Raw genomic sequence first — 27,629 nt, 5'->3', positions numbered from 1 at the left:
CCCATCATAGAAAATACAGATACTTTATGGTCATAGAATTCCCACCTATACCTAAATTTAAATTTCTATTTGCTAAATTAATGTATGTATGTATGTATGTATGTATGTATGTATGTATGTATGTATGTATGTATGTGTATATAAATGTATGTATGTATCTATATATGTGTGTGTTTGTGTGTGTGTATTTTTAACATATTTTCCTGATTATGAAAAGGAAGGGAGACTATATAAATGTATGTATGTATCTATATATGTGTGTGTTTGTGTGTGTGTATTTTTAACATATTTTCCTGATTATGAAAAGGAAGGGAGACTAATATACAGTGGTCCCTCGATTTTTGTGGGTTCGAACTTCGCGGAAAGTCTATACCACGGTATTTCAAAAATATTAATTAAAAAATACTTTGCGGGTTTTTTCCCTATACCACGGTTTTTCCCATCCGATGATATCATGTCATCGCCAAACTTTCATCTGCCTTTAATAAATATTTTTTTTAATAAACTTTAATAAATAAACATGGTGAGTAATAATCTGAATGGTTGCTAAGGGAATGGAAAATTGTAATTTAGGGTTTTAAAGTGTTAAGGGAAGGCTTGTGATACTGTTCATAGCCAAAAATAGTGTATTTACTTCCGCATCTCTACTTAGCGGAAATTCAACTTTCGCAGGCGGTCTCGGAATGCATCCCCCACGAAAAGTGAGGGAACACTGTAGATCTATTAGTCTCCCTTCCTTTTCATCATCAGCAAAAATATGTTACGCATATAGAATATAGTTTGTCGGTTATAAAAATTTAGCCTCTGGAGGAGGCCATATTTGGGTATACTAGGGTGCAGTATGCTCCCTCCCATATTTGGGTGTACCAGAGTTATTTGACAGAAAAACAGACATACACACACACACACACAAGCTTGGTACAGGAGGCAAGCCTGTAGCCTAGAGGCTAAGACCACTGCCTAAAAGGCAAAGTCCCAGGTTCAAATTTCAGTAAGGATATGGCTACCTGATGAGGGCAATTAAGCCCAAAATAGATCTATAGTAGTCTCCCTTCCTTTTCATTATAGGTAAAAATACATTACACTTATAGATTATAGTTGTTGGCTATAAAAACCCCTTATCTGCCTTGGAATATGGTTCCTAGTTGAGCCAAGAGGCAAAAAGGAAGCTGTATGCTCCTTCCATATACATAATTGTTCTGCTGAACAATTATAGATTGGAAAAGGTCCAGAAGATGGTTTGTTCTGGGGCAGAAACACTCCTAAAGTTATTGACAAATAACTGGTATGAAAGTAGAAAGTTAAGAGAATAGAAGGCACTTTTCCCATCTATTGGTCAGAGTGTGAATAATATGAGTCACTGCCTGTTGAGTATATGTCATCAGTTTATGTATGGCATAATTGGGCACTTTCCAATCAGGGAACAAGTTCATTAATTAATTCATTCAAAAGATTGAAATGGAAACAGCTATATGCTAAGTAAATAAAAATTAGGTTTCCTAGGAAGTGAAAGCCATTCAGACAGAAAACTGCTTCCCTCTGTCAATCAATAAGACATTACTGAAGTCTTACAATCATATACTATACACGCTCATAATGAAAATTTATGCAGAATAAGTCTTATTTCTGAACACAAGTGTATGCTATAAACAGTCCCAGAGGAAGGCAAAGCTGGCTCTTCTATGACTTGTGGACTTCAACTCCCAGAATTCCTGAACCAATCATGCTAGCTTGGGAACTCTGAGAGTTGTAGTCCAGATGTCATAGAAGAGCCAACTTTGCCTACCTCAGTCTAGACCAGTGGTTCTCAACCTTTCTAAGACTGCAACCCCTTAATACAGTTCCTCCTGTTGTAGTGACCCCCAACCATAAGTCTAGCACCAATTCTCCCAACAGAGCTTTGAGCTGATTGGCAGGAAGGTCAGAGAGACGTCCCCACTGTAAATGCCTGATTGGTCGGATTGTAAAAATATGTTCCAAGATGCCATAATAGAAGGTTTAGTTCCTAATACCAGGAGAAATTTGTCTTTTCCCAGGGTCTCAGGCGACTCCCATGAAATGGTCATTTGACCCCCAAAGGGGTCCCGACCCCCAGGTTGAGAACCACTGGTCTAGACAATCTCCTCTCATGTAAATTTATGATAATTTAGATTCTTCATGAAATTTGCAAATGAGCAATCCATTTCTTAAAAGACAAACCAGTCTGCAAAAACTAACCAGTCCGGGTTCTTCAAAATACTGCTTTGAATTTTTGAATAGGGAAAGAAGGAAAGGCGGACTAAAATTACAAAACTGGGATTAAAAAAAAATTGTATCCACAAATGCAAAGATATGTGGTTTTCCAGAAGTCCAGCCACAAAGGTAATAGTCTCGGAATTATCTTGATTTTGTGCCAATATAATTAGGATTCCACTGAAAATTATCACTTTATCAATATAAAGACATTACATTTTTCATAAGTATATTTCTACAGCTAGACTTGCTCAATCAGCTATGTTTAATTTGGCAAAACAATGAAACGGGGGCACTGGAGTATTAGGTATCAGTAGATAGAAAGGTCTGTGGAATATTTGCTAGAATGCCCAAATTTGTCTTTTAAGAAGCTGAATGTAAATGCAAAAAGGTTTTAAAATAATCTGTTTTTATTTATAACATTTTGAGATAGAAAACTAAAATCAACCAAATCATCTTATGCTTCTTTAAGAAATAAAATTCCTTATGTTTTTCTCATCCCATGTCAGAAGTTTTTTGTTTGAAGGTTAACAGAGAGAAACCTGAGTATTTTGTTGCTTGATTATCGAAAAACATATATGTTTTGTATAGCCTCCAGCTAAGGGAATCATCTCAGTTAATTGAATTATTATCCTTTAAAACATTTCCACCAAACTTAATGTTCTTGGAAGTTTCCTCCTGATATCATTTAAATAATTAGTCATTAAAAGTGGAGAGTGGATTTCTGCAATTCCAGGGAACTAATTTACTAATGAAGTAACTCAGCAAGCGTTAGCATTGTTTAAAATAATATATTTAAATTAGAGACACAGCTTATATAGCAAATAGAATAAGGCCCAAACTAGATGTTATACAGAACAATTGAGCTTTATAGTATCCTGTATTTAAAATGTGATCGCAACTTTTAAGTCTCTGTAAAAGAAAATAACTGTTTTAACATAGCAATTCACAATTTGCCAACTCATTCTGGATTTAAAATAGAAAAAATACACAATAGTTATTATAAAGCCTAGCTTGGTCTTATTTATATTAGCTGCATAAACACTGTTCCTATTGCTGAATCCCAGGGGGACAAAAATTTCATGCCAGGGGCTGGAGATTCACAGAGATAGAAAAGTTGCTGATTGTATTTTACTATTTGCTCTGTTCCAGTAATGCTTTGCCAACAAAAATAATGAGTATGTAAGAAGAATGATGTACAATGCTTTAACTTCTAAGTTTTATCTATATTTTTCTATTTGACAATATTCTGGCATTAATATATTTGAGTCTGCAAGTCTTCCAGACAGCATAACATCATTTCCAATCCAGATGTCCATATAAATCTATTCAAGATTCCTCATTATGTGTAAGACAGTAATCAAGCTTAACTGTATATGGCTTCAATCTCTCTTCAGGTCTTCTGGTACAGAACAATAAAATCAGTAAGAAGAAAAATGTAAACAATGAGGCCAGCACAAATATCCTCATATCCTTTCTGCACTCAGAATTTTGAACATATTGTATATTCTTATATAAGACATACTGTATCTGTTAATATTCTGTACGTAACAGTTGGGTTGGCAATATATAAACAAGCTAACAATAAATTGTTTGTATTGAAGTACTATAGCTTGAAGAGGTAGTGTTGCAAATTGCCATAAGAGGGAGCCAGAAAGCATGATTCCCTCTCTCTCTCTCTGCTCTTTCTGCTGATTCACTGTGACTGATGTAGTAAGCTCTGAGTTTGATATATTTGTAAGGTGTAAGGTATGTCTGATATGTAAGACAAAGTAAAGCTTGTAATATTATTATTGTATTGAATGTATTGACTAATTTGAATGTGTATCACTGGACTGTTTAACTTGACTATGATATTTTCCAAAGTAAACAATATTTTATACACTTTAATGTATCTGCTTTGTATAACTGAATCATTATTCATATCTCCTGAATATCTGCTGGAATTCCACGTTTACTTTGTGCATGTGCATCCTTGACAACTCAGGGGTCACTCTGCACACTCCTTAACAATATCCAATGCTTTGGTTCATTGCACGGCAAGCTTATAACTTGGAAAGCAGACTCAAGCTTTCTAAAAACTGAATGAATATAACAGCATAAATTCTGTTTGAAAGTGCTTGTTGTAGAGAATGGGGTTGGTGAATATGTGCAGGGAAGTGAAGCTATAGACTTAATTATGAATGAAAGGGCTAAAACATTAATTGGTATTATTGAAGGATGAGTGTGCATATGAAAGTAGGAACCAGCAATTAGTCTGATGATAGTTGCCATGTTACATTGCAGGGAATAGTGATAATGGATGAATTAAAAAAGTCTTTGAAGCAAATTACGGGACATTCTGAATGATTGCAATCCACCTCTGTTAAGTGACCTGAATAGATGGATGGAAATGAGACAAAAGGGGGACACAGTCATTTAAGGACCAAGGAATTAATGGGAATGACTTTGTTTGGTAAGAATATCCTTAGAAAAAAATATATCAGTTTACTTGAATATGCGGTATGAGCATAGGTCTATACAAACATGGGGCAAAGGAATGAACATCAGTCTAAAAGCAAGATTTGTTTGACCATTTATGATGAAAAAGTGATGAGAGATTCTGAATGCAAGAGAAAATATTTTGGTAGTGCCAAAGGTAGATCTGTGAAACAAATCAGACATGGGAAAAAGAAAAGAAAGATAGAGAGAGAGAACAAAGGCAGGAAGAAGCAATTTGTGTCCTGAGTATTAGGAGACAGATTGATTTTCTAAAGAGAATGAGACGGCTTAAGAAAAAAACAGGTGTTAAATCTGCCTGTTCTAGAGTAAAATGAATTTAGATTATAGAGTGACATAATGTGGGTGATCATGTTAATGAGAAATATGAAAAGGGATCTTAAAAGTAAACAAAATTATGAAAGGAAGGAAAAGAATACAGCAATTTTCATGGCCATTTTTAAAAAATGCTTCAGAAGTAGATATAGAGCAGGGGTGTCAAACTCAAGGCCCGAGGGCCAGATACGGCCCACAGGATGCTTAGATCTGGACTGCAGGGCCACCCTTGAACCAGCAAAGGACTAGTCTGCAGTGACTCTGCCAATGAAAATGCAACCCAGGAGGGCTGCACATGCCCCCCCCCAAACTCTGTTTTCACTGGCTGGTGCTTGCAGGAAGTTGCTGTAGAGAAAAACAGAGCTCAAGAGGGCCACCCGTGGCCATCATCAGCTCTGTTTTTGCTGGCAGAGGCTTGCAGAAGGCCGTTGCAGCCAAAAACAGAACTTGGGAGCCTGTTTTCAATGGCAGTATTCTCAGGCCACCGTAGGCAACCCCGGCTGATGTGGAGCTGACCACACCCACCCTGGCCCCTCAAAGTCAAATACAACCCTGATATGTTCCCTCAATGAAATCAAGTCTGACAACCCTGATATAGAGGGGTAAACAAGGAGTCTCCCCAAGGCCGAATGAATTAAAAAATAAAAGTAATGAAACAGTTTGAGATGAGACTGAAATAAAGATATGTCAGAATGGAAAGAAATGTTAGTCCAAAGAAAAGAAAATAATAAATTCAAGTAGGCCTGGGGGGCCATGAACTAACAACTGGCCAAACTGCATGAATGGTATGTATGCATGTGATTATGGCTGTTTTATAATTAATGGGTTCTTTTTTAATACAGGGTTTTATAGTTTTAGATATTGTATTCGACTTCTTCTTATTGTTCTGTATCTATTTGTATTTGTATTTATATTATTATTGTAAGCTGCCTTGAGTCCTTCAGGATTGGGCCGCATAGAAGTGAAACAAACAAACAAACGAACAAATTCTGTGAAATTTGTTCAAAGGTAACAGCAGAGTAGGTATAAATGGTAGGTGGTAGGTTTAAACTTCATACACTTTAAAATATGAATGTTCTGTTTATAAATAGATTTGAGACTTATTTGTCTGAGCCTAATGATAGTATAGGGCAGTGATGGAGAATCTTTTTTTTCCTCAGGTGTTGAAAGAGCTACTATCACACATACATGTTTGCCTACACCTATAATTCAGTGCCCCCATGTCCCCTGAATCCCTGAACGTGCGCTTGACCCCTGCACTGCCCCACCCAACACAATCTCCCCCTCACTCCATTTCCCGACTTCCAGTGGGTACAGCTAGCCTGTTTTTTTACTCTTGTCAGGCTCCAGAGGTTTCTCTGGAGTCTGCAGAGGGCAAAAATGGCCTTCCCTGCCCATCAGAGGCTGGAAATGTCCTATTTCCTGTCTTCCAGTAGGCCCGGAAGGTCCGTTTTTGGCCCTCCCCAAGCTTGAGGCTTTCTAGGAGCCTGAGGAGGGTTAAAACGCCCTCACCCGGAGGCTGAAAACACATTCCCAGAGCCTCTTGGCGAGCCAAAAACCAGCTGGCCGCCACACACATGCACATTGGAGGTGAGCTAGGAAAATGGCTTGCGTGCTGGTAGATATGTTCCGTGTGCCACCTGTGGCACATGTGCTATAGATTCACCATCCCGAGTCTAGGGGAACAATAGCAGTATCCTTCTGAAGAGTAAACTAGCAATATTTGTGCCATCTTTAATTACACATGCATTTGTTAAGGTGCGACTAGGAAGATTTTGATCAATTACGATCTAAATTTTAGCACATTGGAAATATCAATAAAATCTATGCAGTGTATCTTTAAGAGTAACAGAGATTTAACAAACCAGATTTTAATTGTGAAATTAAAAGTTTGTTTGAATGTGTTAAGAGGAATATATGATAGAAATGTATAATATTGGCTGATGATCCAAATTATCTGCAACAGATATAAAATAGTTTAGAAGTATGCATAGTTGGCTTGGAAGAAATAAAACCATCAAAAAATAGGAATTTTTGGATCCCAAACAAGGCAAATTGAGATTATTCTACGCCATTGAAACTCAGACATATTTTAAATTCTTGCAGATAAAACAGGTTCTGATTTTGAAATCTCTAAGACAAAATGCAGCAGTGATCTCTAAAGGAAGATCCACAAAAGTTGTTGATTCTCCACCACAAGAAGCTGAAACAAAGCTTTAGCAAACAGACCCATTGGGCTCATGAAGTCTGTTTGCTTGAAGCAAACATGACAGAACAACTGTTGGAGGATAATTATTTCTTCTTGGTGATACATGTGGTGACAAACAATGCTGTACATTGATCCCCCGATCATTGCGAGGGTTCCGTTCCAGGACCCCTAGCAATGATCGGGTTTTCGCGAAGTAGCGCTGCGGAAGTAAAAACACCATCTGCGCATGCGCAGATGGTGTTTTTACTCCCGCAGCGCTAGCGAGGAGCCGAAGATTGGGGTTCCTGTTTTAAAACGTCGCCGCCAGCATGGGCGGCTTGCCAGCACCCCCCCGGACCCCCAACCCGGGTTTGGGGGGCTGCTAGGAAGCCGCCCATGCCGGCGGCGACATTTTAAAACAGCCACGCGGCTTTCCAATGAGTCCCGAAGACAAACGTCAAACTTCCGCGTTTGTCTTCGGGACTCATTGGAAAGCCACGCGGCTGTTTTAAAACGTCGCCGCCAGCATGGGCGGCTTGCCAGCACCCCCCCGAACCCGGGTGAGCAGCGAGCGAGCGGCGGGTGGCCGGGCGAAGGGCGGGCGAGCGGCGAAGGGCGGGCGAGCGGGTGCTGGGGAGGGCTTCTCGCCCTCCCGGCAGCAAGAGGGGGAGCGAACGGCGTGGGCAGGCTGCGGACAAGCCGTTCGCTCGGGCCGCTTCCCAGCTGAGTACTCAGCTGGGAAGCAGCCCGAGCGAACGGCGTGGGCGGGAGAAGGGCGCGCGAGCCGCGGGCGCGCGGGCAGGCAGGCTGCGGACAAGCCGTTCGCTCGGGCCGTTTCCCAGCTGAGTACTCAGCTGGGAAGCGGCCCGAGCGAGAGGCGTGGGCGGGAGAAGGGCGCGCGAGCCGTGGGCGCGCGGGCAGGCAGGCTGCGGACAAGCCATTCGCTCAGGCCACTTCCCAGCTGAGTACTCAGCTGGGAAGCGGCCCGAGCGAACGGCGTGGGCAGGAGAAGGGCGCGCGAGCCGCGGGCGCGCGGGCAGGCAGGCTGCGGACAAGCCGTTCGCTCGGGCCGCTTCCCAGCTGAGTACTCAGCTGGGAAGCGGCCTGAGCGAAGCGGCAGCAGCGAGGAGTTTGCGTGGGCGGTGGGGAAACTCCTCGCTGATGCCCGCCAAGAGGGGGAAGACCTAGGGAAGCGGCCCAGCAGCTGATCTGCCCGGTGCCATCTGCGCATGCGTGCCCATAGAAAAAAAGGGCACGCATGCACAGATGGTGTTTTGACTTCCGGGTTCAAAAATCGCAAATTATCCTGTTCGCAATGGTCGGGAACGCAATAACCGGGGGATCACTGTATATAACAGCCACAAAATGTACATATACAAATAATATTAAAGATTTAAAAAGGACTCAGTATATGCTAACTGTTCAATAAACAAATAAAAAGCTAACATAGGAAGAAGGGTTACTCAATTCTGATTTTGATTTAGTCATCTTCAACAAAAATTGCATGTTCTGCTAGGAATCTGTGAAAGGCAGAATGAAGGAGCAAGAGTAAAGCATGAGACTAATAAAACATGACTAGGAAATACCACTTTACCTGAAAAGAGCTTAAATCCCAGATGGACCTTATATTAGAATAATGAAAAAGTCAAGTAAGAGATACATTCTAGTTTGTAAAAAAAAAATTGACAGCTTAAGAATTGTCCTCAGTAGCTAACTGAACACCATGTAGCAACATGCCCAGAACTTTAGCTTTAAATAATTAAATGATGACCAAGATAGTTATTTCTGAAGTGACTTGGGTTCTTATAATCAGCTCTCTCACATTTAAAAATATTTAACCTATTTAGTAGGTTTACTACTGAACACCCATCCATTTAAAGCATTTCTTACAGAATATCAAGACTTTCATTTTGGAGCAGTTGATTTCAAGATGTTCCCTAGCACAATAAAGGGATAAATGTTTTAGGATATAGCTAGATGCCCTTTTTGGAAACAGACAGAATGGCTACATCATCAGCCAACAGAAAGAAAGAAAAGCAGCAGGGTACATTTATACTTAACTGTGTACATTTAGCCTTGAGAAAAAATGACTAAGGGGAGATAGACAGCACTCTTCAAATAGCTGAAGATGTCATATAAAAGGCAGATTCCAATTAACTAGTTTTAAAAAAATCTAAAAACTTGTCATTGGAACTAATTCCCAGAGAAGTAGTAAATTTCTATTCAAGGGAATTGTTCCACCATTGAGCAAAGGGTTGATTTAATGACTTAAAGGTCCCTTTTCAACTCCATGACTCAATCAGAAGAAAGGGTTGTTTTTATTATGATGTTGCATTTTTGTGTCTGTGCACATCTCCATATACTCCCTCGGTAGTTTTTGAAGAAAAGTAGTGAAAACTAACAGATAAAATGCAAGTCTTGGGGAAATGGATTAAATTATTCCATACCAAAGAAATACAAGAAGTACTGTATCCCCAAATCTCTTAAATACTGAGAGCAAAACAAAGAAGGAAACAAATTAACACCAAAAAAAGTATGATGAAACATAAAGAAAAACTATAATAGAGTTGATGGAAACACAGGAAGGCATCTATTGCTCCCAGTACATGCTTCTTAATAATAATAATAATAATAATAATAATAATAATAATAATAATAATAATAATAATAATAATAATAATTTTTAAATTGTCAGATTATTTATGATTTGTTTCCACGTGTTGTGAGCCGCCCCGAGTCTTCGGAGAGGGGCGGCATACAAATCTAAGTAATAAATAAAATAAATAAATAAATAATAATAATAATTTATTAGATTTGAATGCCGCCTCTGTCCGAAGACTCGGGGCAGCTCACAACAATAATAAAACAGTGTGACAAAGTAAACAAATCTAATATTAAAAAAGCATCTAAAAAACCCATCATTTAAAAACCATGCAGCACACGCATACCATACATAAAACTATAAAAGCCTGGGGGAGATGTCTCAATTCCCCCATGCCTGGCGATATAGGTGGGTCTTAAATAATTTGCGAAAGACAAGGAGGGTGGGGGCAGTTCTGATCTCTGGGGGGGGAGTTGATTCCAGAGGGCCGGGGCCGCCACAGAGAAGGCTCTTCCCCCGGGGCCTGCCAGACGACATTGTTTATCTTAGGCCAACTCTGTGGGATCTTATCAGCCGCTGGGATTCATGCAACAGAAGGCGGTTCCGGAGGTATTCACATAACTTCATTATTTCCCCCACAAAATATTTAAAGTTCTACAATATTTTCAAATTAATAAAAATACTTTAGGTTACGTTAGTTTAAAATGTTCTACCAGTGATGGAAGTGTTACACTTAAGCTCATGGTCTAAAGACATATAATGCCAGTGCAGAAAGTCTAACACCAGTTTGTTAAAAAGTATTTCTGCAGTGAAGTAGGTCCTCGGCTAGAAACAGCAGACACAGCCTTCATCTATTATTTATGCTGCTTTGTGCCTATGTCAGCTCCTGATTAATAATTGATTTTAATCTCATTATGGCAGATTTTATTACAGTCTAATTTAATTAAACGGTGAATTGCCTCCCAGATGCCACCACTTGTACCATCTTTTAAATAAAGCTGATACAACACAGATTTGATTGCAGTTTCATCCCAAGTAAAAACAGCATAGAACCAAATTGACCGAAATGTTTTACATTGGTATATGCAAAGGGTCCACTGTTTCTTAAATATAAAATTGAAGACACAGAGGTTTTGATGTGCAAAAATACATTTCAATTCACGGGCTCAGTGACGTAATATCATTCTCAATTCCAAATATCTAAATTATAAAGCACTTTCTCTCCAAAGAAAACTTTAAGGAAAAGACAAAAGATGTAATATGTGAACATGGTGTTAAGCCTTTATATGAAGATTGTTTCAGGCTTAAGATGGTAATGGAAGGTTACAAGCTTAATTAGATAGTACTTTGCCATGTGTTAAGATCTCAAGTTACATAAAGGCATTCTGAGATGAAGAAGCAATGAAAGGACTTCCTTTGAAGCTATAAATATCAGTCTTCAGCCTTGCCTGACTTTAACACAATTATATGAATTCTCATTAAAAAAAACAACATTTGTGCAATCAGTACATTATTTTTAAATTTTCTTAAAATCTCAAGCTTCATCAATATTACACACATATTAAATTATTTCAAATTAACTATTTTGTGCAAGATTTGTAAAGCATTGATGTGAAGCTTTACTGTTCATGTAGAGAATTGTAATATTTATAGCAATGCTCAGTTCTAGCTTCTCTATATTATTGGTGTCAACGCTAGAAAACTTTATGTAACTTTAGGATTCATCATTATTATTATCCCTTGTTGACAGAAAATGCTGTTCTAAGCTGAGTAGCAATTCACTTCCTGACAATCATGTTAGTTGTCAATTCATGGTGTGGGTAACTTCATATGATAAATATCGTACTTATCAAAGTTTCAAGTAGTAAAAATGTTACTGTGGTAGATCTGTGAAATGTCTAGAGATCCAGATAATTGTTAGGCTGTTTACCTTAATGCAGTTGACAAAAAAAAAATCAAATGAACTACTTTTGATAAAAGGAGAACTACTGTTGTAACCACTATCCAGGCCAGTGTTTTTCAACCTTTTTTCTTCAGGGGAACCCTTTGGTGTCATCAGATTTCTGGCAGAACCTGTACTGTGTACTATGTACTGATACTGTTTATGTAACATCATTGCCCCAGGAATACAATTCCCACTCACCTTGTTGCTTTTCCAACAGGCCCTTAAGACATGATTTTGTCAGCTTGTCTGGGGACATTGAATAGAGATGGAACCAATCATGTAGTTGACCTGAGTGTATTGTTTATTTATTTTATTTATTCGATTTTTATGCCACCCTTCTCCTTAGACTCAGGGCGGCTTACAACATGATAGCAATAGCACTTTTTAACAGAGCCAGCATATTGCCCCCACAATCCAGGTCCTCATTTTACCCACCTCGGAAGGATGGAAGGCTGAGTCAACCTTGAGCCGGTGATGAGATTTGAACCGCTGACCTTCAGATCTACAGTCAGCTTCAGTGGTCTGCAGTACAGCACTCTACCTGCTGTGCCACCCCGGCTCTTAGTTGCTAGCATTGGTGAGGCATAGTTTTATGTTGTAGTTTTTAATGTTGTAAACCACCCAAACTCACTGGGATTTGGGCAGACATATCAGTATGGGCACAATCTGGGGTTAGTTGGAGAAAATGTAAATCCAATGGTTTATTATTTATTATTATTTAATTTATTAATTGGATTTGTATGCCGAATGTTGTCGAAGGCGGAGCTGCTGCCATCACAGAAACAGTGGCCAAAAGCCAAAGCTGAATCATGGTGAAAAGGCGGCTGCGGGCTTCTTGGTGAACTTCCAAAAGCTTCCTTAGAACTACACTTCCCAGGATGCCGCGCAGGGAGGGGGCATTCGACCAATGGCGTCCATAATGAGTGGGCGGGGCTGTGACTTCGATAGGGTCCCCAAATAAGCACTCTGGGAACAGGAGGAGGCAAAAGCAGAGTAAGGCGATGAAAGCCCAGACCTGAGGCAGAGAGAGTTGCTGCTGCTGCATGATATGGTCTTGGTTGGGGGGGGGGGTTCTCATTAAGTCGCGGAACCCCTGGATGGCCCTTGCAGAACCCTTGGGTTCCGCGGAACCCTGATTGAAAAACACTGATGTAGGCACATTTCTTAAAAACAAATAAAAACCAAACTAATTATCCCATTCTATTTTGTTGTATCATATTCTATCAACATGTACTACAAGTATAAAATTATTTTTAATTTGCCACATGGTTAATACATTCTTTACAGCATAATTTTATACACGTCTACTTACAATTAAATTTTAATTCCATTACAGTGATCCCTCGAGTTTCGCGATCTCGATCTTCGCGAAACGCTATATCGCGATTTTTCAGCAATTGTTACCATCTCGATCTTCGCGAAACGCTATATCGCGATTTTTCCACCCGATGACGTCATACGTCATCACCAAGAGTCACTTCTCTGTCTCTTTCTCGTCATTCTCTGCTTCAATCATTTTCTCATTTCTCTTCCTTCCTCATCTTTCCTTCTCTCTCTTTCCCTATCTCTCCCCCTCTTGCTCTCCAGCGGCCGCCTAGCAGCTGATCTGCTCGGCAGCGCAGCAGCAGCGAGGAGCCGAACATCCGGGTTTCCCCTTTCCGTGGGCAGGGGGTTTCTTCGGCTCCTCGCTGGTCCCCAATTCCGCCAACATCAGGCTCTCCACACGCCCTTTCGCCGTAACACGAGAGCCTTCCGAAAACTCTTTCCGAGCGCCTCAGAGCAGCACCCCCACCCCTCTTTGATTCCCTCAACCCGCCCGGCCCCTCGCTCCCCTTTTCCACACGGGCCACCCAAGAAACGGTTCATCCTGTCTGGGCTTCCCCCCCTCTCGCTCGCACTCCCCCCATCCGTGTGCGTATGTGCGCGCGTGTGCACCCAGGCGCCTCCATCCCGGCGGGGACCACAGCTGCGGGGCTACCCGTCGTCGACCCTCCTCCGGCAGCTTCCTCCCGAGCCCCCACACACATACGACGGAGAAAGTGGCCACTTCAGTTTTTTTCCCGGGGGGCGTCGTCAAGCTCACCTCCAACCGAGAGAGGAGTCCGCGCTGCTCCGGCTGCCGTGTCTCCTTCTCCCTCCTTCTTCCACCCTCCGCCGTCGAGGTCGCCAGGAAGGGAGAAGAAGAGTCCCCGGATGTTTGGCTGCAGCGAGCGCCGAGCGCGCCTCCGGGAGGAGAAACTCGAAGCACCGCGGACAGCAACCGGGTTGCCTCCGGGTCTGGGCTCTTGCGCTTTGCGTTGGGCGAGGCGGCGGCTGGCGCCGTTCATTGACTCTTCTCCCTTCCTGGCAACCTCGGCGGCGGAGAGTAGAAGAGCGATGAAAAAGAGGAGGAGGAGTCCGCGCTGCTCCGGCTGCGTGTCTCCTTCTCCCTCCTTCTTCCACCCTCCGCCGCCGAGGTCGCCAGGAAGGGAGAAGAAGAGTCAATGAACGGCGTCAGCCGCCGCCTCGCCCAACGCAAAGCGCGAGAGCCCAGACCCGGAGGCAACCCGCTTGCTGTCCGCGGCTCTTCGAGTTTCTCCTCCCGGAGGCGCGCTCGGCGCTCGCTGCAGCCGAACATCCGGGGAAACATCCGGGGACTCTTCTTCTCCCTTCCTGGCAACCTCGGCGGCGGAGGGTGGAAGAAGGAGGGAGAAGGAGACACGGCAGCCGGAGCAGCGCGGACTCCTCCTCCTCTTCTTCACCGCTCTTCCACCCTCCGCCGCCGAGGTCGCCAGGAAGGGAGAAGAAGAGTCCCCGGATGTTTGGCTGCAGCAAGCGCCGAGCGCGCCTCCGGGAGGAGAAACTCGAAGCGCCGCGGACAGCAACCGGGTTGCCTCCGGGTCTGGGCTCTCGCGCTTTGCGTTGGATGAGGCGGCGGCTGGCACCGTTCATTGACTCTTCTTCTCCCTTCCTGGCGACCTCGGCCGGTCCTTTTCGGGGCTGCGTTGCTGCATCCTCCGATGCCGCCCACCGAGGAGATTCCTTCGCCCGAACGGAGGTGGCTGTGGTGGGTTCAAGGGACCAAGAGCCGGTCCTTTTCGGGGCTGCGTTGCAGCCTCTGAGGCCACTTCCGCCTCCGGACGAAGGAATCTTCTCGGTGGGCGGCATCGGAGGATGCAGCAACGCAGCCCCGAAAAGGACCGGCTGTTGGTCCCTTGAACCCACCACCGCCACCTCCGTTCGGGCGAAGGGATCTCCGCAGTGGGCGGCGGCGGCGGGTTCAAGGGACCAACAGCCGGTCCTTTTCGGGGCTGCGTTGCTGCATCCTCCGATGCCGCCCACCGAGGAGATTCCTTCATCCGGAGGCGGAAGTGGCCTCACTCCGGCTCCAAGCGCGGGGCCTGGGCGGCGGGCAAGCATTGGGAGGGCCTCGCCGTCCCCTGGCTGGAGAAGAGCTCCCCTCCCCACGATCTGGGACGGCATGGCCGTCATCAAGTTAGTGCGCGGCGGTCCTGATGGCGGGCAGGTGAACGGGCGAGCAGCAAACAGCGGGTGGGCGGGTGAATGGGCGAGCAGCAAACGGCGGGCGGGCGAATGGGCGAGCAGCAAACGGCGGGCGGGCGGGTGAATGGGCGAGCAGCAAACGGCGAGCGGGCGGGTGAATGGGCGAGCAGCAAATGGCGGGCGGGCGGGTGAATGGGCGAGCAGCAAACGGCGGGCGGGCGGGTGAATGGGCGAGCAGCAAACGGCGGGCGGGCGGGTGAATGGGCGAGCAGCAAACGGCGAGCGGGCGGGTGAATGGGCGAGCAGCAAACGGCGGGTGGGCGGGTGAATGGGCGAGCAGCAAACGGCGGGCGGGCGGGTGAATGGGCGAGCAGCAAACGGCGAGCGGGCGGGTGAATGGGCGAGCAGCAAACGGCGGGTGGGCGGGTGAATGGGCGAGCAGCAAACGGCGGACGGGCGGGTGAATGGGCGAGCAGCAAACGGCGAGCAGGCGGGTGAATGGGCGAGCAGCAAACGGCGGGTGGGCGGGTGAATGGGCGAGCAGCAAACGGCGGGTGGGCGGGTGAATGGGCGAGCAGCAAACGGCGGGCGGGCGGGTGAATGGGCGAGCAGCAAACGGCGGACGGGCGGGTGAATGGGCGAGCAGCAAACGGCGGACGGGCGGGTGAATGGGCGAGCAGCAAACGGCGAGCAGGCGGGTGAATGGGCGAGCAGCAAACGGCGGGTGGGCGGGTGAATGGGCGAGCAGCAAACGGCGGGCGGGCGGGTGAACGGGCAAGCGGAGCGGCCGGGTGAATGGCAAGCGGCAAGCGGAAGCCGGGCGGGGCGGGTGAACGGCAAGCGGTAAGCGGCAAGCGATCTTGGGGTTTCCCCTTTGCCTGGGCAGCGGGAAGACCAAGGGAAGATTCCTTCGGCCGCCCAACAGCTGATCTGCTCGGTAGCGCGGCAGCAGCGAGGAGCCAAAGATGAGGTTTCCCCGTTGCCCAGGCAAAGGGGAAACTCCATCTTCGGCTCCTCGCTGCTGCCGCGCAACCGAGCAGATCAGCTGTTGGGCGGCTGAAGGAACCTTCCCTTGGTCTTCCCCACCGCCCACACGCAAACTCCACCCTCTGCGCATGTGCGGCCATGAAAAAATGGGCGCACATGCGCAGATTGTGTTTTTACTTCCGCACCGCTATATCGCGAAAAATCGAGTTTCGCGAGGGGTCTTGGAACAGAACCCTCGCGAAACTCGAGGGATCACTGTATTTAAACATATTCACTATTTGTGAATCTGTTTCCTGGTAATCTTTAATCATTCATTTTGCCATTTCAGACTGAAAACATGTGTTACAATGATATGTGCTTCTGAAACTTGAAAGAAAAACAATTTTAGGATTTGTAAACCTTTTCTCAAAGAAGTAATCCTTCCATGCAAGACATTATAGTATACAGTCCACAAACCTAGAAGCTTTGCATTAGTTTTTTTAAATTATTATAAGGACATGTGGGGATCTTGCAATAGAACTTTTTGTCATGAAATTATAAAAATGTGGAATTGGAAAGGCAAATTAATAGTGAGAAAATAACATGTGAAAGCTAAGTTATTTGTAGTAGAGATGATACAATTAATGTAAATTAATTGTAAATAATGAAATATTCATGTCAAGTCACATTTAATGTGAATCAAAATTCAGTTTAAGGCAAGGACATGCACAATTGAAGTTACCAAGCTGCCACTGAGGTATGGGTTTTTTTTTGTAATTACTGTATATAAATTAGAAAAAGTAATGTCAGAAATAGTATACTTTCTCATTAGCTTTCCTCTTGTAATGCTACATTAAGAAAAAGCTGTCCCATAGAATACCTAGAATTATATTATTGGTATGTTAGTTGAAGCTTAATATCAATATTTATACTTCAGACAGAAGATGTAAAGTTGATGTACATTTGATAATTAGCTTAAGTAAAAGTGGGAAAGACTGATTTACAGTGCAACCTCTTAGTGTGTATATTAAAGATTTGCAGCTAAATTCCTAATGTGTCAAATTGGAAAGACTTTTAGTAACAATATTATGAAATTCTTTCTAGATGTTAAAGATATGCTTGAGTAATCCTCCTTTCATCTACAGAAAAGAAACAAAACAAATGTACATATTGATATTAACGTTCTGCCCTCAATATTATCATCAAATTAATTCAACCATAATTGCCTATTATTGTGAACATGTTATTTGCAATTGTTGAATCTATTGTTTAAATTAAAAATGAACTGGAATTATGATAGTAAATCATGGTAATTGCTAAGGGGGGGCCACCATGTAATTGTACACAATTTTGCAGATATTGTGGACATTAAGCAAAGCTGTTTTCTTTTTTTGCTAAAAATTGGAAGTAAATGCAGAAAATAGGCGTTGATTGCTTACCTGAACGCCTCTTCTTGTACGGTGAGTGGGTACAGCAGTCACGTGGGTTGCTCCTGTCCAATCCGATGGGACTGAGCCTAGTATTAAAAAAGCCTGCTGGATCCGCCCCTTCCCCAGAATTCGCGAATCCGTAGACTAGGCTCAGATGTGAAGGCTCAATAATGTTCAACTCTCATGTGTTAGAAGAAAGGTAGGAATAGAAGACATAGAAGACCACATAAAAGGGAGGGAAGTGACTGCTGTACCCACTCACCGTACGAGAAGAGGCGTTCAGGTAAGCAATCAACGCCTATTCTCCGTACTGAAGGAGTGGGTCCAGCAGTCACGTGGGACATACCCAATAGATAGGTCTCTAGGGTGGGATTAGATTGCTATCGTGAGAGATAACAGATTGGAGTACCCTTCTGCCGAAGGCAGCGTCCACTGAGGTGTAAGAATCGATTTTGTAGTGCCTTATGAAGGAATTTGGCGAGGCCCAAGTGGCTGCTTTGAAGACTTCTTCCAACGGGGCTTGAGTCGCCCAAGCGGCAGATGTGGCAGCACTTCTGGTGGAGTGCGCTGTAATATTCTTTGAAATGGAGAGGGAGGCTGTCTCATAGGCCTTAGAGATGGTCCCTCTGATCCAACGGCCTATTACTGATGAGGACACTTTGGATCCCATGGATCTGGGATGATAGGCCACGAAGAGTGCCTCAGACCTCCGAATGGGTCCTGTGCGTTGAATATAAATTTTTAGCGCTCTAGTGAGATCCAGAGTGTGCCATCTAATTGCCAGGGGATGCTCCCGTTGGAGACAGAAAGAAGGTAAGACAATATCCTGGGATCTGTGGAACATGGAACTGACCTTGGGTAGAAAGGTGGGGTCCAGTCGCAGAACCACCTTGTCCTGATGGAACTGACAGAGGTCCTGTCTGATAGAGAGAGCTGCCAACTCAGATATGCGTCAGGCGGATGTAATTGCCACCAGGAATGCTACCTTAAAGGATAGGTACCTGAGGGACGCAGATTTCAGGGGTTCATAGGGTGCCTGAGTAAGGGAATGGAGAACCCGCGGCAAGTCCCAGGAAGGATATCTGTGGACCTTAGAAGGCCTGAGGTTGGCCACTCCTCTGAGAAATTCTTGGATTTCCGGAAGGAAGTGGAGAGGCTGCCTGCGAGGCCCCGCCAAGACAGAAGAGATAGCTGCCATGTGGCGACGGATGGTGCTGGTAGAGAGGCCTTGGTGGAAACCTTTCATGAGGAAGGAGATTATCCTGTGAATGGGAAGACACAGGGGAGATAAGCCCTCCTGCGAGCACCACTGATGGAATTTGGACCAGGTATGGTCGTATATCCGGTTGGTAGACCCTCTTCTAGACTTCAGGATGATTTCCACTGTGTCCGGGTCGTACCCTCGCAGGTCTAGGTCTCTCCGGATAATAGCCAGGCGGTGAGGTGGAACCACTCCGGGTCTGGATGAAAGGAGCCCCCCTGCTGCAACATATCCTCCGAAACGGGGAGTCGCCAGGGGTCCTGGACGGACAGCTGTTGGAGGTCCGCGAACCAGGGCCGGCGAGGCCAGTGGGGGGCGATCAGGATTACTCGAGCCCTCTCTAAGATGATCTTGTGGACCACGTCTGGGAGAATTGGAATTGGAGGGAAGGCATACAGAAGACCTGGAGGCCAAGGGATCCTGAGAGCATTGATTGCCTCTGCTCCCGGGGATGGAAACCTGGAGATGAAGCGAGGGAGCTGGGCATTGGCTTCGGTCGCAAACAGATCCAGCACTGGATGGCCGAACCTGAGGCAGATTTGGTGGAACAGTGCCTGGTGGAGATTCCACTCTCCTGGATCTATGGTCGCTCGCGAGAGCCAGTCCGCTTGGACGTTGAGGCTCCCTGAGATGTGATCGGCTAGAAGCGACTGGAGATGTTTCTCCCCCCAAAGGCCTAACTTTAGGGCCTCCCTCATGAGGGCCTTGGATCTTGTGCCTCCCTGTCTGCAAATGTGGCTTTTTGTGGCTATGTTGTCGGTAAGAATCAGAACATGCTGGTTGGAGATGTGAAGTTTGAACTGTTTTAGAGCTAGGGACACAGCTCTTAATTCTAGCCAATTGATGGGCCTGGAGGCTTCCTCCGGTGACCACGTGCCCTGGGCTATTATACCCTGGGCATGGGCTCCCCAGCCCGATAGGCTGGTATCTGTGGTGACAACAAACTGGTCTGGGCACCTGAAGGGAGATCCCTTGTCTAGGGCTGGAGAAGTCCACCACTTGAGGGATCTGCGAACTGCCGGTGGAATGGCGATGCGACGAGTCGAGTTGCTGTGTCCCGATCTCTGGAATGGTAACAGAAGCCACTGTAGTTCCCTGGTAGGGAAGATAGGGTGATAATGGAGGCAGATTGTTGGGATAGAATACGAGAAATAAGATCCAACATGCTGTGTTTTCTCTCAGAAGAGAGGAAAACCTGGGATATCTCAGAATTAATGATAGTTCCCAGATGTAGAATGGAAGTAGATGGCTTAAGGTGGCTCTTTTTGAAATTTATGGAGAAACCATGGTTCTGTAGGACCGACATGGTGGAAGAGAGATCTGCAGCCACTCCATTTTTAGAATCTCCATGAATTAAAATGTCATCTAAATAACATAAAATATGAATGGGCATGGCCAGGATATGTGCCGCCAGGGATCCCAAGAGCTTGGTAAAGACTCTGGGAGCCGAGGAGAGCCCAAATGGCATAGCCCTATACTGAAAATGCCTGCCCTGGAAGGCAAAATGTAGAAATTTTCTATGGCCTTTGGCAATGGGGATATGGAGGTAAGCTTCCGTAAGGTCCAGGGAGACCATAAAATCCCCAGGATGCAGGGCGGCTAAGATGGAAGATAAGGAATGCATTTTAAATTTCCTATATTTAATGAATTGGTTCAAATTCTTTAGGTCTAAGATGGCTCTCTAGCCTCCAGAGGTCTTAGGGACCATGAAGAGGATGGAGTAAAAGCCCAAGCCTCTCTGGAGATAGGGGACCGGTTGGATAGCTTTAATAGCCAACAAGTGGGAAATAGCTTCCTCCATTCGGATACGAGATGGAGAGGAGCTGGGAGAGGGACAAGAAATAAAACGCTTAGGGGGAGGAGAAATAAACTCTAAACGGAGACCCCTTTCCACAGTATCAATGACCCAGGGGTCCTTACAAGAATGGTGCCAGGAGGTGGAAAACCAGGCCAGGCGACCGCCTATGGGAAAAGAGGAAGACTCACCATCTGGGTTTTTTGGAAGCCCTGGTAGAGGAGGATCCTCTCTGGTAGCGGGAACTTCTGCCCCTGGTGTTTCTAGATTGGGATCGAAACCGAGGGGAATATTGACCTGGATTCCTTTGAAAGGCGAAACCCTGATCCTGTTGACGACCTGTGCGCCGAAAGGACTGCGGTTTAGGGGCCTTCTTGGTGGTAGGTCCTAAGACCTTTTTCTTGTCCGTGGTCTCTGTGAGGAGAGGGTCCAGAAGGTCTCCGAAGAGGAGATTGCGTTTCAGAGGACCCATGGCTAACTGCCACTTCTGCCTTACTTCCGCCTGCCAAGGGCGGAGCCATAGAAGTCTTCTGGCCGTTGTGGAGGCCGCTACTGACCTGGCTGCAAATCTGGAAGATTGGAGAGTAGCATCCGCTACGTATTGGGCAGCTGCGAAGATTTTGTTGAAATCTTGTTGGCCTCGTAGATCATCTGGAGGTAGATGTTGTTGGAGCTGACGAAGCCACAAGAGCATAGCTCTGGAGAAGAAAGATGCTGCTGCAGCACTTTTAGTGGCCCATGAGTCTGCGAAGAAACCTCTCTTGAGCATTTGCTCAAGACGCTTGTCTTCTGGATGGAGGACCTCCTCTGCTTCGCCAGGCATGGCAGCAGCCAAGTGGAGAGTCTTCACCGGTTCATCTGGCCTGGGACAGGCTAGGAGCTCCTCACAAGAGGGAGAGAGCTTGTAGAGCTTCCTGTCCTTGGAAGTGGGAGTGAAGCCAGAGGTTGGATGGTCCCACTGTTTGAGCAAGGCGTCCTTAAACAATTTGGGCATATGAATTACCTCATTGTCTTCCTGTTCTCCCATGAAATAAGGAAGATTTTCCTCCGGAGGATCTGTGGAAGGAGTAGCCTGCTTTTCTTGCCCGGCTAGCCCCGTGGATACTCTTGCTTTGAGAAGGAGAGATTTGAAGAGTTGAGATGGAAAGATGGCAGCTGGGGCTGGAATCTTAATTTGAGATTCCTCATCTTCCGACAGACGCTGAAAGGGGTCATCATCCTCTTCTGCTTCCACGTCCTCATTCTCTTCCTGAGAAGAATCTGAGTCCTCCATGACTGGGGCTCTGTAGGAAGGAGAAGAACTCACGGGACGGGAGGAGCGTGGAGGGGGATGAGACAGAGAAGGAACATTGATGGCCGAGAGTTTAGCATCAATGGTTTTAGTCAAAACAGACAAGATAGACTGAAACTCCGGAGGCAAGGAAGAAATATCAGCTGGAAAGTTAGAAGGATCCCTGAAGGCCTGAGAAGGTTCTGGCTGGGAGGAATCTTCAGTAATATCTGGCTCCTCTGGACCTAAGCCCCATAGATTAGGTTGGGGTGGATTTAGGTTTGGCTCATCCAGGGATAGCACAGGAACCCCAGAGAGAGGCAGGTTAGAGGCCTCTGGGGGGGTTGGATTCATATGTGCTTGGGCCTGCACCTTTAAACGTTTGGCTGATTTATCATGTATTTTTTGCAGGGCTAGGTCCCTTCTCTTCTCAGCCCTGGTGGACTTGGCCAAGGAATGGGCTCCTGAAGAAGAGGAGGAAGAGGCCTGGGGGATATTAGTAGATTCATCACCAGTAGGCCTAACCTCTCTGGGACCTTTGGTAGTGCCTCTCTTGGGAAAAGAAGCCATAGTCTGAACAAATTATAGAAGACAAGGCTTGAGCCAAAGAAAATAGGGGGGGGGGGGAAGAATTTAATAGCTTTCCCAAGAGGAGAGGTGACCCTGCTCCTAGGCCCAGGAGCGGCTGCGACTTAGGGGCAATCCGGACGGAACCAAGAGTTCGTGTCCCTAAATGCAGCGTGGCAGGCCTCACTAAACTTAACTTAAGTAAACCAAGGCACACTGGTTGGAGGCCACTTCCGTGGAGAATGGACCTGAGGAAACTCACAGCTACTCCAGGGTCAAGCGGCGGACTGGAAGCACTGATGGATGACCAAGCAGGGCAAACCGAAAGTGCGAAGTTACTGGGCGCGAGGGCCTTCGCACCAAAAAAACCGCTCCGTTTTTTTGCAATCGGAGGGAACTAAGTCCGGGAGACAAACGAGTCCCACACCGCAGGAGGTAAATAGCCCTTTAATCCTTATATAAACAATGGCTTGCCCGGTAGGACCTCCAGGCCGAGAGGAATAAGATAAAATTCCAGGCCGGCCGCAGCGACAGCACGGAGGGGAAAAAAGCCGCGAATGGCTGCGCCGCCCACTTCTCCCCCAAACTCGAAGCCCGATACGGCTGAGTAGATTTCACTGCCGGCAAGCTTTAGTAATAAAATAATCTTACTGTTTTAGAGAGAAAGGATCGAAGGGAAGGTGTTTTGAGAGGAACGAGCATTCACGCGACCCGCTGGATGCGGGGACTGAGCGAATTCTGGGGAAGGGGCGGATCCAGCAGGCTTTTTTAATACTAGGCTCAGTCCCATCGGATTGGACAGGAGCAACCCACGTGACTGCTGGACCCACTCCTTCAGTACGGAGAATTGGCAAAAATGTTGAAAATGTTGGGCACATAACTACAGGACAATGCAAATGTGGGGCAGATGCCAATTGTCCAAAATGTGGTAGTGTGACTGTAGGGGACAAACCTGGATTTCTTGGATCATGTGGAGTCTACCAGCATTGAATCTCTGATCAGAGTCCAGATGTGATAGGTGGGACATGACATCAGAATCGATGACTGGTGTATGATCCATGAGTGTACTGGAGTCTAGGAAGAGACTTTGAGTTTGACCACTGAAATACTACCAAGATACAGTGAAAGAAACCTTGTGCCACTATGACATCCAGCCAAGAAAACTAGCTTTGAAGACAGGCACAATCAAAAACTAATAGAAAACCATGAGTGGTGTCACAGAATGACACCCTCAATTACTACAACAATGGACTTCCAATGCTCCAACTGTGCTAAGGTTCTCCACTTCTAGATTGGAACTGTAGAGCCACTTCCATGTTCAAAGATAAATTGAATAACAGTGTGTCTTCTTTGAATCTAAAGGATTACCATGAATAAACTATACGTATCTATATTTCAAATTTGGCTACTACAGATACATTTTCTGTAGTTTCTCCAAATTTGCATTGAATAAGATTGTTCATAACATGCATTAATTTAATATGTTACTAAATATATTTTAAACATTGAAAATTAAAATTGCTGCTTTTCTGCCTTCAATGAACATATACACATCTTAAGGGATGGGCTGCTATTTTCCTACCATCCCACCATTTTTTGAAGAAAAAGTGTGGCTGTGTTTTCTAGGAGGTTGGGATTAAGCCTAAATCAACTTTTGATGGGCATGGGAGGGTGGGGATGGGTCTCAGCATTTAATAAAAGTATATTAATACTAGAAGATGAATGTTCTTATTTTAAGTTTTTTTAAAAAAATTATAAAAGAAAACAAAAACAAAAACTATATTTTACCACAATTTAATCAACATTATTTTCTGGGAAAGATCTAAGCACTGCCCATTTGGTCAGACTACAATTCTGAGTTTTCCTCGGAATGTGCCCAAAACTTCTATAAAGATATTGCACATCATGTATAGTCCCTAAACCAATCCATTAAATCCATTATGTCTAGAACTGTTGGTTATTATAATGATCTGAGCACTATGAAACTCTGTTGTCTTTTAAAGCTTGATAATGAATGCTAATTATTAACTCTGAGAAATATTTAGCTGAATAATTATTTCCATAACAGAACTAAAGGATATTTAATTCAAAACCAAAAGCACCTCCAAAATAAAGACATGCATATGAAGATATCCTATACTACATTCAAGCAGTCCAACTTCTGGCTAAATATATTACCATAGCAATGTAATAGGAGGAGGAAGAGAAGTATTTGTACAAGAATACAGTCAGCAAATATAACAATATAAAATAACAATTTACAATATTGGATAATATACAAAAACTTCATCCATTTTGTTATAATGTGCTGGTAGTCCTCAACGTATGACCATCATTGAGCTCAAAATTTCCATTGTTAAGCAAGGCAGTTATTTAAATGAGTTGTAATCTATTTTATGATATACATATTTTTGCCAAAGCTCTTAAGCAAATCATTGCAGCTATCCAATGAAAATGTGGTTAAGAGAATCTGGCGTCCTCCATTGAATCTGCTTGTCAGAAGCCAGTACGGAAGGTTACAAATAATGCTCATATGAGCCTGGGACACGGCAACTGTCAGAAATACATGCCAGTTGCCAACTACACAAATTGACCATATGACCACAGGGAGAGTCCAATGGACATAAATGTAAAAATATGATCATATGTCATGTTTTTCAGTGACAATGTAGTTTTCTAAACAAATGCTTGTAAGTCAAGCACAAGAATGGAAAATAATCTATGTATGTTATAAAAGCACAAACAGAAAAACACATTCTTACATACAGCTGAAAAATATAATTGAACATATGGATTTCTACTCTCTATAAAAATTGCCTCTGTCAATGGTACAGTTCTGTAACTCTCCCCATCTATTCTGCAAGGCTATGGAACCTTCCATGGGGAGACACAGAGGAGTGAAAAGTGAAATGAAAAATCCGGCTGTTCGAGCAATTTTTTCATATAATGTTGGACCCATCCCATTAAAAATAAATGTGTAACAATTTAGCCAAATATTTACTTACTGACTGTTCATTTAAATCCTGAGTGTCTTCCATGGAGGTTACTCACTTTTCTTCCACAAAGAGAAGCAATTGAGAAGTAACTGGATGTCCTAATTTTAAAAACAACAAGACATATTATTACTTTGTTTCTACAGTTGTGTACGCATGCGCACACACACACACACATACAATTACATATACGAAACTAGGCTCTATTCCTATACATTCGTTTGTTTATAGCTGAAAGAAAAGCATCATTTTAAATACAGCAACTAAATGGCACGGGATGTTCAAAATAGACCTACATAATATATTGAAAATGGAACTGACATCAATAATAGAAGGTTCATATTTTATTACCACTATTATTTTTTATTTTAGCTGTATCTTCCTTCAATATGGATGGAAATAGAAAACTATCAAAATTTTCAGAATGTATCTGCATTTACAATTTTGGTGGCAACTCCATGTGACATGAAAATCAAATTCCAGTTTTCATATGCAAATGAGGGACTTTTGATAGAATGATTAGAAAAAATCATTCTAAAATCAATCAGGAAAAGTATTAGCTAAGAATCTGAACTAAATAAGCTTAAGATTTTATGAATCCCTATCTGGATTTAGAAAAGGTTATAGAAATATCCAACACAACATTTTAAACTTGTGATCCAAATCTTCAAAATATAAGTTAGCAGTTTCATTTAAAAGATCACTTGGATTGCTAATGTTCATATCTAAAAAGGAAGATAGTCCATTTAGCCAATTCATGAAAGAAAGATGAGAATGACATTTCAGTTAACTAAAATATAACTTCATGCTACAAATTAAGTAACACATTCCGTCTTTCCTGCAATAACTTACTATGTTTTATTGCAACATGGAATAATTCCTCATTGGAATATTACAACATGGAATAATTCCTCATGAAATCATTTTTAAGTTCATACATGAAATTTTACTCTCTTAGAGATGGGGTTATTGTTGATATATTTGTATACTGCTTTATTACAAAATGACTCCATGCAGATTATAATAAAATTAACATATTCACTAACAATTATACAAACATATCAAAATGGAAATAACCCATATTTTCATGATAGCATGAGGCATAATTAAACTTGACCTCTGAAAAAGTACAATTCCAAAGATTAGATTACTCCAAAAGATTTTAAAAATCAGGGAAACTCATAATATGATTACATCTTGCATTTGTTTTCAAGAAATATACATAAAGTGTACTACTAGACAATAAAGCTGCTCCCCATAGCAGGCCTTATTCAACACAGCATTCAATCGAGTATTCTAAATTAGCTGAAATTTAAATACCATGTAGAAAATATTAAAATGCGTGAATGATTTGAGAAGTTCAGAATTATGTACAATTGACACAGCGGGCATAGTTGTGCAAATACAATCATGTTTTCAAAATTGGAAATGTACATAGAAAGATTCTTGCATATTTAAACAAAAGTTTATTTTTATTGGCATACTAAAGGTACTGAACTCTAAAACTGAAAATGTCTTCTACTGAAGTCATACCACCCTGTTTCACCCCTTCAGGTAAGCCACATGTAGCACCAAAAATAAGGTCAGTCCCTGTTGGGTCTGCTTCCCTTCAAAATCCAGGAAAATTAAACTCAGAGTCCATTTGAACTTCAAAGAGTACTTTTACTATATAAAAAGGGAATGTATTAACGGCAAAGCAAAGTCTGAGGAAAAAGGCGCACATAATGCATATTACAAAGATCCCAAATCCCTTCCAGCAAACCCCCTGGGTCATCCATCCAATCCCTATGTCCTTAGGTGTCAGGTGGGTGCATCATCCGTTAGGTTCTCCACATCTCGTATGAGATGGACGCTGACCTTGAGCTGGCAATAAACAAATCCAAACTGCTTAGCAATGCCAAACAGAGAAGGGTGATACCATTACTCCCTATTATCTTTTCAAACTTTCTCAGCCCTCCAGCACATCTCCCCCTGCTCCCAGAAGTCCAATGTCCTCCCCACTCCCACCGTTTCAAATGGAAGCCAATGCATGCAGGCCGAAGGAGAAGAAATGCAGAGCTAAAATCACTTGAGCAGGATAGAT

The 27,629-nt window shown here is 43.8% G+C and overlaps 1 protein-coding gene across 7 annotated transcripts in view; it reads right to left on the bottom strand.

Moving 5' to 3' along the window:
- EYA4 (EYA transcriptional coactivator and phosphatase 4) overlaps positions 1 to 27,629 on the bottom strand; it is a 108,435-nt gene that overhangs the window by 69,080 nt on the left and 11,726 nt on the right. For 6 of the 7 annotated variants that reach the window (XM_070733548.1, XM_070733544.1, XM_070733551.1 and 3 more), the window contains one exon: positions 25,559 to 25,647. In XM_070733548.1, coding sequence (XP_070589649.1) covers positions 25,559 to 25,591 — 33 coding nt within the window. In that variant the 5' untranslated portion in view covers positions 25,592 to 25,647. Of the gene's footprint in view, positions 1 to 25,558; positions 25,648 to 27,629 lie in introns of those variants that run through there. The other variant, XM_070733549.1, reaches the window with a different exon arrangement.

Source organism: Erythrolamprus reginae, chromosome 1 (assembly GCF_031021105.1).
Source record: "Erythrolamprus reginae isolate rEryReg1 chromosome 1, rEryReg1.hap1, whole genome shotgun sequence".
Classification (NCBI taxonomy): Eukaryota; Metazoa; Chordata; class Lepidosauria; order Squamata; family Dipsadidae; genus Erythrolamprus; species Erythrolamprus reginae.
This window is presented reverse-complemented; position numbering and strand designations above follow the sequence as displayed.